General features: G+C 44.6%; 1 protein-coding gene across 1 annotated transcript in view; it reads right to left on the bottom strand.

Moving 5' to 3' along the window:
* Nucleotides 1–13,451, bottom strand: part of STAB2 (stabilin 2) — a 164,291-nt gene that overhangs the window by 25,708 nt on the left and 125,132 nt on the right. Inside the window, exons 47-55 of the mRNA XM_060656580.3 lie at nt 12,556–12,639; nt 11,138–11,284; nt 10,195–10,335; nt 9,142–9,201; nt 6,703–6,879; nt 5,266–5,355; nt 3,173–3,319; nt 1,715–1,771; nt 410–536 (exon numbers count right to left, since the gene is read on the bottom strand). Coding sequence (XP_060512563.3) covers nt 410–536; nt 1,715–1,771; nt 3,173–3,319; nt 5,266–5,355; nt 6,703–6,879; nt 9,142–9,201; nt 10,195–10,335; nt 11,138–11,284; nt 12,556–12,639 — 1,030 coding nt within the window. The remainder of the gene's footprint in view (nt 1–409; nt 537–1,714; nt 1,772–3,172; nt 3,320–5,265; nt 5,356–6,702; nt 6,880–9,141; nt 9,202–10,194; nt 10,336–11,137; nt 11,285–12,555; nt 12,640–13,451) is intronic.

Here is a 13,451-nt window from a genome sequence, read left to right as displayed (position 1 = left end):
AGAGGGAGGTTCACCCCATAACAGGTATAATGGCATCCGAAACATCATGGTCACACAGCACAGCACTGTGCCAAGGTAGAATTCTCCTCGATGCATTTAAACTCATGTGCTAATCAGTATCATGGGCTAGCTTCAGAAATGAAATGTGCGGTTTCCAGCAGCCTGGAAAATGTCTTCTGATGACAATCTACACACAGTAGAGTCTCAACTCTGTAAGAAACAGAATATGACAAAAGGAAAAAGGAGAAGGAAAGCTACCCAGTTCTTTAGAATGACTGCTTTTGGATCTTTTCTTAGAGGAGGTATGAAGAGCCATGCATTCGACCCCGCCCCCGCAATGTCTGTGCTTTCACAATGCCGCGCAGTGATGGGACAATCAGGATCCCGAGGTGGTAAGAGGCGCCCTCACCCTGACAGTCTCGCCCGAAGTAGCCCTTGCAGCACCTGGGGAGCCGAACCACCATGACGCACTGCTCCCGGCAGCCTTCCACGTACCCTCTCAAGGACAGGTAGTATCGACACTTCTGCTTCACTCCCTAGAGGAAGAAAGTGATCCAACCCTCCGCCTTCCACCGCCCAGACTTGGGCTCTTTGGCTCTAGTCCGCCCCCAGTGGAGGAACCTGGGTACTGCCCAAATTGAAAATGGGACTCAATGGCCAGAGCCCTTTACAAAGGAATTCTTTGCTTAGGGGGATAGATAGGCAGATGGGTGGGGGAGGGGACAGAGCTAGAGTCCACAGAAAGATTTCTCCCCAGGTTTAAGAGGAAGGACTTGTTGACCCTTAGAGCTGCAGAAGTTTGAGGTTTCTTGGAAAGAGAGTGGGGTAGAGGTAACTTTCCATCATGCGTGGGGTCTGTGGCAAGGCTCCCAAATCAACAGCAGGGAAGGGATGAGTTACATTTTGTTTTGCAGGGGTGTTTTTGTTAGGGGTTTTACCAGTAGAGGAGAGAGAAATTGGCTTTGGAATAAGTGAAAAAAATAAAATAAAATAAAAGCAATATTTAGTGAGTGCTTACTATGTGCCAGGCTCTGTACCCACATTTAAAATTTTACTTTTCCTAATAACCACACACAGAATTGTTATTTGCTACATTTTATGGAGGCAAAACCATATAGATTATGTAACTTGCCAAAGATTGCCCACTGAAACTGTATCCCATAGCCATGGACTCCAAATTTCATTGGCTTAACCATTACTCTTGCATTGCTTTCTGGACCCTTATCCTAGCTTTGCTGCTTACTAGCTGTGTGGCCTTGGCCTAATTGCTTACCCTCTCTGAGATTCTTTTTTTTTTTTTTTTTCATATGTGGAGGTAGTAATAGCTTCCTATGAATGTTACAAGGAGGAATGGGGTAATGGATAAATAAAGGGAACAACACAGAGCCAGGGACAGGAATAGCACTCAAAATGCAACTATTATTTTTATAACTATCATTATCTTGGAAAGTCCCTTCTAAGTCTACAATCCCATGGTTTTTCTAGACAGTTCCTAGAAGGTAGGTACTGGGTTGAAAAGTTGCCTGGGCTAAGAATGTTCATCTCAGCTAGGTTAAGAATGCCTGATTGTGAAAAGTATGTTGTAAATTACAGTTATGCAACATACCCAGAGATGCACACACACGCACACTTACTCACGCCTCCCAGAAGATTGGGGTCTAATCATGGAACAAACATACTGCTCTCCAAACGTTGTCACTGCATTTGTAATTACCTTTGATTTACTCCACCTTGGGCAGCTGAGGGTATTGTCACAACTCCAACAATCTCCCTAGTATGCAAGAAAAGAAACGCTTAAACATCAAGAATATTGGTAAACACAAGGATATGCCCCTGGTTAATATTTTGACGGGTCGATGAAGAACTTAATCTTGATTAAGATTCTGGCTGTGGTCAAGAATGCAAAAGCAAACACACTGCCAGTTTGCCATGGAGAATTCTGAAGGTCTGTCTTGGCCCTCGGCTCCTTGGCTTATTTCTTTGAGGTGAAAAGTTCCCTGCTAGACAGAGCTGGCCCAGGGCGCTGCCATACAGGCATCTGGTAGACTGGCCCCGGAAGCATGCACACAAACACCACTTTCATTATAAACTAGGTGTGATACTTTCGGCCAGTCACACATTTCGATCCTTAGGTTTCTGATCTACAAAATAGAATGATTCTTGCTGTCTGATCTTCAGGGGATCGGGGACGGAAAATATTAACTGCAAAAATGTGTGCGAATATACTTTGGGAAGTTAGGAAGGCCACAACCCCTACAGCAGAAAGGGCAGCTGGGTTTTCATCGCCTACTTTGGTATCGGACTGGTGCCTGAATAATTTGGGATATTTATTGAATCCCTACAAGTTGCCACGTACCAAAGCCAACCGGTCACAGACTTTGCCACATAGGACGCTTCACCTCTTTGAGACTCAGTTCCCAAATCTACATCATAGAGTTGTTAACCAGCAACTCCTGTTATTGGATTATTTTAGGAGTAACATCAGCATTGAGCCAAATGGCTGGCTCAGATGTAGTACTCCATAAATGATACATGATGGATGAATGAGTGTAAAATCTTAAAATGCCTCCTACAACCAGGGCCCAGGATAGAGATTGAATCACCACTGTTAAAAGAATGAATGAATAAAATAAATGGAGGTGTGGCACAAAAATGGCAACTTTTTGTGAAAATGGAAATTTTTTGAACAAAAATGGTTCAACCTAGGTTGAATAATATAATACTAAGTTGAACCATATGAAGTTGCCATTTTTTGTAGTCAGACCCTATAAATAGGGCAATTTTATATGGTCTCATCTGGCAGAATCGCAACAAAAAAAAAAAATGTTTGTTGAATGAATACGTGAATGACTGGATAGGTGGGTTTGACAATGAATAGCTTGTTGCAGAATAACTGGAACCCAGTTGGTATCCCACAACTATTTCCTTAATGACAAGGGAATGGATGGATGGGTAGGTTGGTGGATAAATGGGAATGTGCAAGGCCTGGATAGAGCCACGTAGATGCCTATTGATTCTGGCTCTCAAGAGCACCATCATTTGGCCCTCAGATCTCATGGGTCCTGGGCTCCCTTGAGGACCAACCCTCTGTGGTTTCATGGCAGAGTCCATGATAGATCATGAGGGCCGAACCCCAAGTGTCTCCTACTATAGCACTGATTTTAGGACTGACCGAAAAATTGTATGCAGCAAAAGTGTCACAGTGGCCCCCCAGGGTGGGATCAATCAGTAGACAGTCAATGCCATAGGCCACACCCAGGTCAAACAAGAGTTCCCGTTGTACAATTCTGCATGTTTGGTCATTCAGGAAGAGCTCGCCCTGCGAGGGAGGGAGAGAGGGAGAAAGAGAGAACATTCAACAATCTTTCTCAGTCTTCTCTTCTACCTAGGTTATATCAAGTGGTCAGCATTTGCAAGGCTCAGAAAGAACTAAATATGTATGTATATGTGTGTGTGTGTGTGTGTGTGTGTGTGTGTGCTATATATAAATATATATATATGGTATATATGCATATATGTGTCAAACACTCAGCATGTACTATGTGCCGAGTAATATTCTGTGTGCTTTACCTGTTCAAATTCTTCTAACCCTCACAGCAACCCTAGAGTATCCCTGTTTACAGATGAGAAAAGCGAGGCAGCCAGAGGTTCAATAACTTGCCCAAGGTCAGACAGCCAGCAAGTGGTGGTGTGGGCATTCCTACCTAAGCAGTCAGCCTCCGAGCCTACACTCTTGGCTACTCTGTAACACTGCCTCCACCAAAGTAGAAACAGGGGCAGCCAGGGTGTTGGGGTGGAGCAGGCATGACCTGCCTGTGGTTCAGGATAAACTTAGGTAACGTGGCCACTTTATGCGCAATAGTGCAGTTTGTTTTTACTTAATGCTAGCTGCCAGCAAAGTGCGGGCACAACCTTTTTTTCAGAAGATACAAGCAATGGCTTTAGCTCTATAATGATGCCAATAACTTCTTTTTCCATGTCCTGGGCATTGTCTAAATAGTGCTTTAGATACATTATTGTGCTTTGCTTGCAACAATTCCAGGGCTTTCTTCCTTAAGTTCACCCAGCTAGGAAATTGTTGAATATAGCTTCCCCAAGGAAGCTATATTCTAAGGAAGAAAAATGCTTTTAGGTAGTTCTTTGGCAAAAAAAAAAAAAAAAAAAAAAAAAAAAAGATAAATCTCAGCATCTACTGATGGGATGGACACAGCGTGATTCAGTGGAAAGAAGAGTGGAAAACTGTGATTAAATCCCCCCACTTCCACTTATGTACTGCGTGACTGTGAACAAGTTACCCAACTACTCTGAGGTTTGTTTTCACCAGGTCAATAGGATTAATGATTTCATTGCACAGGGTTGTTACAAAGATCACACTAAATGATACATTGCAAAATGCACTGAAAGCTATATTAGCACCCAGAATGAGCACTGGATATTCTTATTATACTTCTTTGATAGGTTGGTCATCAGATATAAACAGAATGTTGTATGGCCCTTCTAACAAGGCTCCTTGAAGGGAATCAACTCAGCTGGGGGCTGCATCCCTTTTGTCCCTCCTCCTTTGTGCTGCCTGGAGAGTGGACATGATGGTTAGAGCTCCAGCAGCCACGATGAACCTTGAGGTGACACTGAGGTTGGAAATGCGCTGCAGAGCAGAAAAACAGAAGGAGCTCCGCCAATGAGCCATCATATTAGCTCTGGATTGGCTGCCTCCAGATTTCTCTTAAAAAAGACACAAGTCCTTATGTATTTAAGTCACTGTCATGTTGGATTCCCCATTATATGCAGGATATAGGATGTAGCTAATATTATCCTATCACACCCATTCATTATGTGGAATTACAGGGAGGCAATATTGCTCAGAAACTAGCCAAGGAAGGTGAAAACTGCAAACTTTCTCTCTGTTGGCTGATCTAGGTAGATGGAACCCAGAGCTGGCTCCCCCTGCCAACAAGGGGCTAGAGGTGAGGCCACAGTGGGGCTGGGAAGGAAGGGAAAGGAATGATAGTATACTATCCTTGTCAAAACAAAACAAAAACAAACCAACCCAAAGCCACTCTCTGCAAGTGTAAGGGGGGGGGGGGCCCTAACACCTGCTACCAGGGCTTATGCTGGCCAGGATTTATCAGGTTTTTCACAGCTAAATACTTACTCTCAGGGTAAGACCCCCGAAGGCAGCCAGAGAAAAGGGCTTGCTGTCAATGGAGGAAAAAAACGAATATTTTCTTGAAGAGGTAGTGGTTGGGGAAAGCTGTTAACACTCACAATGTCACGGCCAGTGCCGCACTTCACGCCCAGCTCAGAGCCTTGCAGGGTCATCCAGGCAGCAGATCTGGGGAGATCCACCGCTAAAATCTGTAAGAGTGACGGTACCACATTAATACCCCAAATTTTGGCTGAAGGAGCACCCAGAGGAGCTTTGCCAATCAACCAAATCTGGCCACAGGTTTTTCCAGCTTTAAAATGACTGCCGATAGAATCAAAAGGAAGCATAATCATGGGCTGTCTAGAAGTTGGAAATTCTGTCTGTAGGGAAAGTGTCCCCCTGCTGGGCTAGCTTCAATCCCCCTTCCACGCCTCTTCCATGCTTGGGAGTCCAGGGCAGATGCTGTGTTGGTGTATGAAGCCAGTGACAGGATCGGCGGGTCAGGGAAATGGCATAGGGTGCTGTTAGGGGTTGAGCTGTGACCCCTCAAAAGTTTAGATGAAGATACACTGACACCCCATTACCTCAGAATGTGACTTTACTTGGAAATAAGGTCATTGCACGTATAATTAGTTAAGATGAGGCCACACTAGAGTGGGCCCTTAATCCAGTATGACTGGTGTCCTCATAAGAAGAAAAGAGAAAAGGAGAATTGTATGTGGACACAAAGACACAGGGAGAGGACAGCCATGTGACCAGAGGGGCAGAGCTTAGAGAGGTGCATCATCTAAAAGCCAAGGAATGGCAAGGATTTCCGGCAACCACCGGAAACTAGGAGAGAAACATGGAACAGATTCTCCCTCAGAACCTCCAGAATGAACAACCTTGTCAGCACCTTGATTTCAGACTTCCAGCCTCCAGAAGTCTGAGGGATACATTTCTGTTGTTTCAAGCCACCCAGTTCGTGGTTATTTGCTATGCAGCCCTAAGACGCTAATACAGGCCCTATGAATGAACCAAAGTTAGGGTGCTTGGCATTCTTGGATTAGGCAGACTCAGTCCTGGAGAGAGACATGGGTCCTGGTTGAGGACTCAGAGTGACAGGGCTTCAGCAGGAGCTACCATGCGGCTACAAGATCTTGCTTCCCCGGTCATGGTAGATCCGTTCAGGAGTGGTTGCATCTGGGGGAGTCTGCCCTTTGCCTAGAAATTGTGGAACTGGGGGAGAATGAGTTGGGAGCTTGGGAACTGTTACCAACAGCCATTTTGCACGTGAAGTGGGGCCGAGGAGAGTTGACCTGCAGCACGAGAGAGGAAACGATGCTCCTGGGTATTGATTCAAGTTGGAAAGGAAATCATGGGAGGTGGGAGAAACAGAAGAGGCCTGGCGCACTGCGGGGGTCCATTAACCACGGGGCCAGTCGGAGGAGGACACCAGGGGCGGGGGGGCATGCCCAGGTGTCCTTCGCACCTCGGAGGTGGAGACACATTGACCATTCCTGGCTTTGATCCCCCTTGGGCACCCCTGCACTCACGTCTGTATGTTAACAAAGTACCTTGGCATCTCGGATCACGTGGAACTTCAGATACTCCTTCAGCTTGTCCTTGTTGTCTTGGTTGAACAGGAAATCCTGCTGTTCAGGGGGTAGGGCTTGCAGGGCTTGGTCGCTGGGCCAGAAGAGAGTGACTGGAGTGTGGATGGGGTCAGTGATGATGCCCAGCAAGCCCACGTCCTGAAACACAGGGAGTCGGGTGCATGCATGGCAAAGCCCAGCCACAAGGCACAGGATCCTTCTGAGGACTGAAGCCAGCCAGGGGCGGGGGGGGGGGGGGGGGCCTGTCGTGACCGCCCCGGGGCTCCCCGGGACTCCAGCTGGTTCAAGGGTGACAGCCTGGCGCCCCAACCATTCTGACCCCTCATTTTCTCAGGGAGCAAAACAGAAAGTCAATTCTGGGCTTTTGTGAATAGAAAAATAATGTATAACAAATATCTTTTTTTGATTTTTGCTACTGCTGCCCAAATATTTTAATTTCTGGAAGGTCCACTTAGTATTTCCCCATATTTCATTTAAAAAAGTGAAACTGACACAATATTGAGATATTCCTGTATGAGATTTCTAGATCACATGGACTCAGAAGAGAAATTGCTAGACAAAGGGAGGGGAATCTTTTTGAGAACCTTCTGTAACCCAGGTGCATTATATATATTCTTCCTTGTAATTTTTCCAATAACCCTATGAAGTAGGTTTTATTATTCCTTCCTATTGAGCCCCCCAGAGAGGTTTGCTAACTTTCTCTAAAAGCCTATGTTCAACCAGACGTGATACCCAGGTGTGAGGGTGACTATGAGGTTTTGGGGCTGGGTGAGCAGGCAGAGATACTTGCCTTTGACATCCCTGGAGAGTCTCATTTTGAACACCTTGACATCTCCATTTCTGAAAAACTCCGAGGGTGAGCCTCAGGCTATTTTGGAAATTGCTGGTCAAAGCAGAAGTTTGTAGGCAATGCTAAAAGGGGTAGGGGTGGGGGTGGGGGTGGGGGTCTGGGTTCTAAGAGTCCTCCTGGGGCTTCTCAGGGTATGAGGAGGAGAGGGGACCTTGGAAGACCCTGTCCCTCCCTGATTCTCCTCTGAAATCTTTGGACAAGAAGTTTCTCTACTCAGTTTGTGGGAAAAGTGAAGTCAGAAAGATAAACAGTAAAACCTTGGATTGCAAATTACCTGTTCTACGAGTGTTCCACAGAAACACTTAAAGTTTCTAACAAATTTTTACTTGATAAATGAGTGACGTCTTGCATCACTCATACGTGACTCCAAACATCACATGATCACAGCTGAGCCAATGGTTCTCGTTCTCTCTCTCTCTCTCTCTCTCTCTCTCTCTATCTCTCGCTGTGGGATTGTGAGTGATCGTCTCTCATGGTCAGATGCTTGGTCTCAGGCCACGGTGTTTGGCAGAAATCAGTGATTTTCCGGAACACTGGAAGGTGCCCACAACTGGCACTAGTATATTTTTTGTCACTTCAAAGCACCAAAGACAGGCCTTTGCTTTTCCATCCAAGAGTAAGCTTAGGGATGCTTTGCTTCCTCCTAGCTCAGGCTGCCTGCAGACAGAGAGAGACCCTTTCCTCTGCTGCCTTATTGCCAGTTCCATTAAATACAGTGCACGGCAAGAGTTTGTTAACGCTGGACTGTAGTCAACATCCATGCGAGCATATACAGTGGCCCCCATGCAGAAAAAGATTCCATCGAGCCAATAGATAGTGACATCGACAGTGATAGTGAAAGTCGTCCTGCACAATAACCCTCCTCTCCCAGGTCTCCCTCACCAGCCACGGAGGTTTTCAAAGGTCAGTGCAGGTTAATTTGTTTCTTTGTCTTTATATTTTGTATTTTCTTTACTTTTTGTATCATATTACAGTATTGTAATCATTTCTATATGAATGTTTTTGGGTTGTGGAACGAATCATCTGCGTTTCCATGATTTCTTATGGGGAAATTCGCTTTGACATACAAGTGCTTTGGATTACAAGCATGTTTCTGGAACGAATTGTGCTTGCAAACCAAGGTTTCACTGTAGTTTTAAATGCAATGTCTACCTATGCCTTGGGACATAGATTTCCCAGATTTGCACGTCGGCTTGCCTGCCCCTGTTACAGAGGTGAGAATTCCAGATGTGAAGCCCCTAGTGCAAGATGTGATGCTTGAGTCCTTTCCCTTGCTTCAGCCACAGGTACATCAATTTCTAATTTGGCCGGTGTACATTATATAGCTGAATAAACCGAATGCTGTTTTGGGAATGGAGTGACAGCGAATGACTTTGTTCTATTGGAAGTCGGGACTTTCCTACGCAGATTCCCACAATGGCTGGCTTGCTCCCCGAATAAAACAAAACACTAACGACAAAATAAAACAACCCCCTCCCCCCAAAAATCCAAACAAACAAAACCCTTCAAAAAAGAAACCTCCTTAGGCAGGTAATCCCCTGGGTTTTTACCTGTAGTAGGTTGTGAAATTTGGTGTAGCCGTGGTTTATTGCCACTGTTGTAAGATTTTGCTGCAAAGGCAATAAGAATAGGAATAATACCTTTCTTCATACAGTTCACCAAGCATGTTAACAAAAGTTCAGCTGAATGAAATCAGGGTAAGATAACGTGAGAGGTACTGCAGATTGGCTCGTCAGCACCCACTCCGGCTCTGACATACCCACGCCTTTCCGCAGTCCAGCGGATGGGGGACCATGCGTGATATTTTCCCAGACTGCCTTGCAGCTCCAGCCCCGTGTGTGACATAGGATCCACCAAACAGAAGAGTTTTTACAAGGATTATCGGTGGAAGGAAACAACAAGAGACGGAGGTGACCGCTAGCAGGAGATTCTGACCAACACAAGGGTGGAGGCATCTGGTGTTCGGACTTGGATGTTGTAGGGGGTGAGGCTGGAGACAGGTCAGAGCAGTCCTGCAGGAAAGTCACGTGCCTTCCCCTGGCAGGTATCCCTGGACCCCTTTGTTCCCAGCTATGTAGCTTCTGAATTAGACTCTCTGGCTTTCCAAGAGATTTGCTGTTAAACTTAGTATCTTAAGAATCTCCTTTTTGTTTAAGTTAGGTATAGTGGGTTCTGTGGTCTGCAATGAAAAACCCCGGCCGATGCTAATAAATAACAATCAAATTCAAATTTGTCTTTTCTTTCAATTGAAAATGAGTTTTACTCCAGGTTTGCTTTGAGTGATATCTATCATCTATCTACTTATCTATCTATCTATCTACCTATCATCTATCTATCTCATCCATCTAAGTAATTTCTCCATCTTCCAAATCTATGCAAGACCATCTGTCCATGTGGAAACTAAAGAAAAACTTATAAAATCCATTTATGTCTTTAAATTAGGCTTTTACCTATTTACTTCTTACTAGAATAATATTCACTAGGCTTTTCCTAGTAGCTTGAGACTGAAGCAGCAAAATTAAGATGCCTCAAAATCAGAATTGTGAAAATACATTTTGAGTATTATGAGTCACTCTGGGCTGAGAGTATGATAATGAACCCACCAGGATCCTTCCAGAGGCATCTTTGGGGGTGACAAGCAAGTTTTGGGGAGACAGCAATTTGTCTATGATGTGGATGATGCCATTGGTATTGATGAGATCACTGGATATGATCTTAGCCTTATTATTTATATACACTGTGTCCTGAAATTAACCAAGAAGAGAGAGAGAAAAAAAAAAAAAGAAATGAGCACAAACAGAAATGGACAAAGTCATTTCTTCCAGAATGCTTTACCAACATGCTACTAAGTCATCACGAAAGTGAACATTTAAGTAGGGCTGTGGGCAAAATCTGAAGATCTAAGTTCCTTGAGCACGTTTCTTTGTTATGATTATAAAAGGAAAACTGAGACAAGACTGTAATTTTCACCTGGAGGAGTTAATAGCAAAGAACCAACCACAGTGGTCATTTCGCTGTGATTCTCAAATATGAAGTAACAAGTACATCACTTGTGTTGTCTGTACCACCTTCTGCCTCCACCACAACTTACTTCCGTTTGCAATGGATTCTACAGTCACCACTAGTTCCTCTGTTGCGGGGGGCGAGGGGGCCAGCATGGTCAGGTGGCTCCGGTCAAAAGTGTTCACCCCCTCCAGCTTCTAACCCAAAGCCGTTCTGATGACCGCTTGAGCTGTTTTGCTTACGAGTTTCAATTCCAGCTCTAATATTTACATGCTATGTGACCTTGGACAAGTCATTTAACTTCTCTGAGCTCCGTTTCCTACTTCATAAATTGGGGAAAGAATAGTATCTACATCATGGGATTCTTTGGAGGATTAAAAAAGTTAGTACACATCAAATACTTAGAATACTACATGGCATATAGCAATCACTCAATATGTCTTAGTTGTTGTTGTTATTACTATTATTACTGGTATTAGTCTAAAGAAGAGAAGAGAGAGGGCCTAAGAAAGATAGTCCTCTTCCCGAGGTGGCCTCTCTTACCTGAGAGACGGAGATGACGATTGACTCCCCTTGGAGAGAGGTAGCATTTGGGGTCAATTTCAGGTTTTCTAGAAGCAGTTGGTGGCAGGCGATCACATGATAACGAAGAACCTGGGGCATGAGGCCCTGTTTGTCCCAGTCTTTAATCTGTAACAGAAGATGGGAGGGTTCCAGCCTTTGCTGGCCCCCTCCATGCCCTCCCCTCCTCCGTGCTCTCCCCAGGGACTCTCCCCCAACTTGCACTGGGAAGGAGGCAGTCAGGGGTGGCTCATGGTCAGGTTTACAGGGTACAGGCTGTTCAGACAAGAGGGAGAAAGTGGTCCTCCCTTCTTCCCTGCTTCTGATATGGACTCTTAGAATGAGTGGAAGGGAGCTTGGAGTTCCCCTGGTCCAGCATCTCTCAATGCATGCGGCAAGGACCCCAAGTCCTGTGAGATGCTACTTGCAAAAAGACTTTTCTTGTGAAAAATGCTGGGCAAAGCTGCACCGCACCTGTGCCTCTTGGAGAGGTACCTGGGCCAGATTTCCTTTAGTGTGGAAAAGATCACAATGCTTTTCCATTGTAAATCAAAGCACAAACAATATTAGCCATTAAGTCAGTGTAATAAGAAGCCCACAAGGTTCTCATCGCTTCAATTGCTTCATGGTATCTCTTTTGATGCTTTTTTAGAGGAAAACAATCAAATGTCAAAAACTTTCCAGAAGTATTTTTGTGCCTCTGTTTTTGTGTGTAAAGAAGAATGCACGGTTTGGAGTCATGTTTCCATCCTTACTCCGCCACTTGCTAGTCGTGTGGCCTTGGGAAATTTACTTCTGTCAATGTCCTTGACTGTAAAAATGGGGATGATAGCACTCCGTGACAGGGTTGTCATGAACACTAAATGAATGAATCTAGGTCAGATACTAGAAACAGTGTCTGGCACACTCCATAAATGTTTGCTACAGTATTATATGTTAATGGGTAATCCTGCATGAGGAGTCCCAGTGAATGTTAGAATAGTAAAGGCTCTGATAAGGTCTGCAAGAAAAAAAAGACTTATTTAAAAGCTTTTACCTAGCATTCTTGTTCTTCTTGTTTTCTTTTGTGTGTTTTTTATGTTTGTTTGTTTATTTGTTTATTTATTTATGTCTATGGAAGGTTTGGATCATTTAAAAGTTGTTGGTCTTTTCTAGCTTCCTACCTGATTCAGGAATGTTTTTCAGAGGGCCTCTGGCCATTGGTTACCCTAAATCCACTTAAATGCTTTCTTTTGATAGGAGGTCCCTAAGCTGACAGGCAGCCCCTTTCATCGCTGATCTGCTCTAGCTAATCCTAAATCTCCTGCCCAGAAATGTCTCCAGCATTGGTTCCAGGGTGACACCCAAAGACTGGGTTCCCGTTCCACACCTCTTCGGCTTGCCTAGAGCTTCATGCTTACCCGAGGTTCCTCATCAAAAGCTGCAGATAAAGGTGCAAAGACAGTGAAAGGGCCCGGACCGCTCAGATCTCGCACAGAATGTTCCTGTGGGAAGGAAGGTGGGGCCACATGGCAGGTACCTAATTAACATACGTACAGTTTCAAACAAATACAGAAAGTCAGTGGTGACAGAGGGGAGTGAAAACTGAATCTGGAGATCTGTGTTTTATTTAGTCTCAGATTCAAATTCATTCGTAGTCTTTGTCATTGAAATAATGTTTATTTTTATCTGGTTATACAAATAACATATGTGGGGGTTTCTGGGTGGCTCAGTCAGTGGAGCCTCCAATTCTTGATTTTGGCTCAGGTCATGGTCCCGGGGTTGTGGGATCGAACCCCAGGTTGGGCTCTGCACAGAGTGTGGAGCCTGCTTGAGATTTTCTCTCTCTCTTCTCCGCTGCCCCTCTCCCCAACTTGTTCTCACTCTCTCTCTCTCGGAAAAAAAATATGCTTATTGTATTAAAGATTTGAAAATATAGCATGAAGAAGGAAATAACTACCCGTAGCCCCACTGCCTAGATGCAACCTATTATTTTTAGGTATTTTTTTCCAATGTCTCTTCTACATGCAAATATTTTACATAATTGGGATAATTGATTATAAGATGATTGGTTTAGCTATGCTAATTGCCTTCTTGCCAATGTTAAGAGCCTCTGGTTAGTTGTATTTTCTTCTAGGTTTTATGATTGTATTCATTTAGATATATTTTTTAAAGTTTATTTATTTTTGAGAGAGTGGGGGAGGGGCAGAGAGAGTGGGAGAGAGAATCCCAAGCAGGCTCTGCACTGTCAGTGCGGAATCCGACGCAGGGCAAGATCACGACCTGAGCTGAAATCAAGAGTCGGACACCTAACTGA

This window comes from Panthera onca, chromosome B4 (genome assembly GCF_046562875.1).
Source record: "Panthera onca isolate mPanOnc1 chromosome B4, mPanOnc1 haplotype 2, whole genome shotgun sequence".
NCBI lineage: Eukaryota > Metazoa > Chordata > Mammalia > Carnivora > Felidae > Panthera > Panthera onca.
The sequence above is the reverse complement of the archived record's forward strand: the minus strand, read 5'-3'. Positions and strand labels throughout refer to the sequence as shown.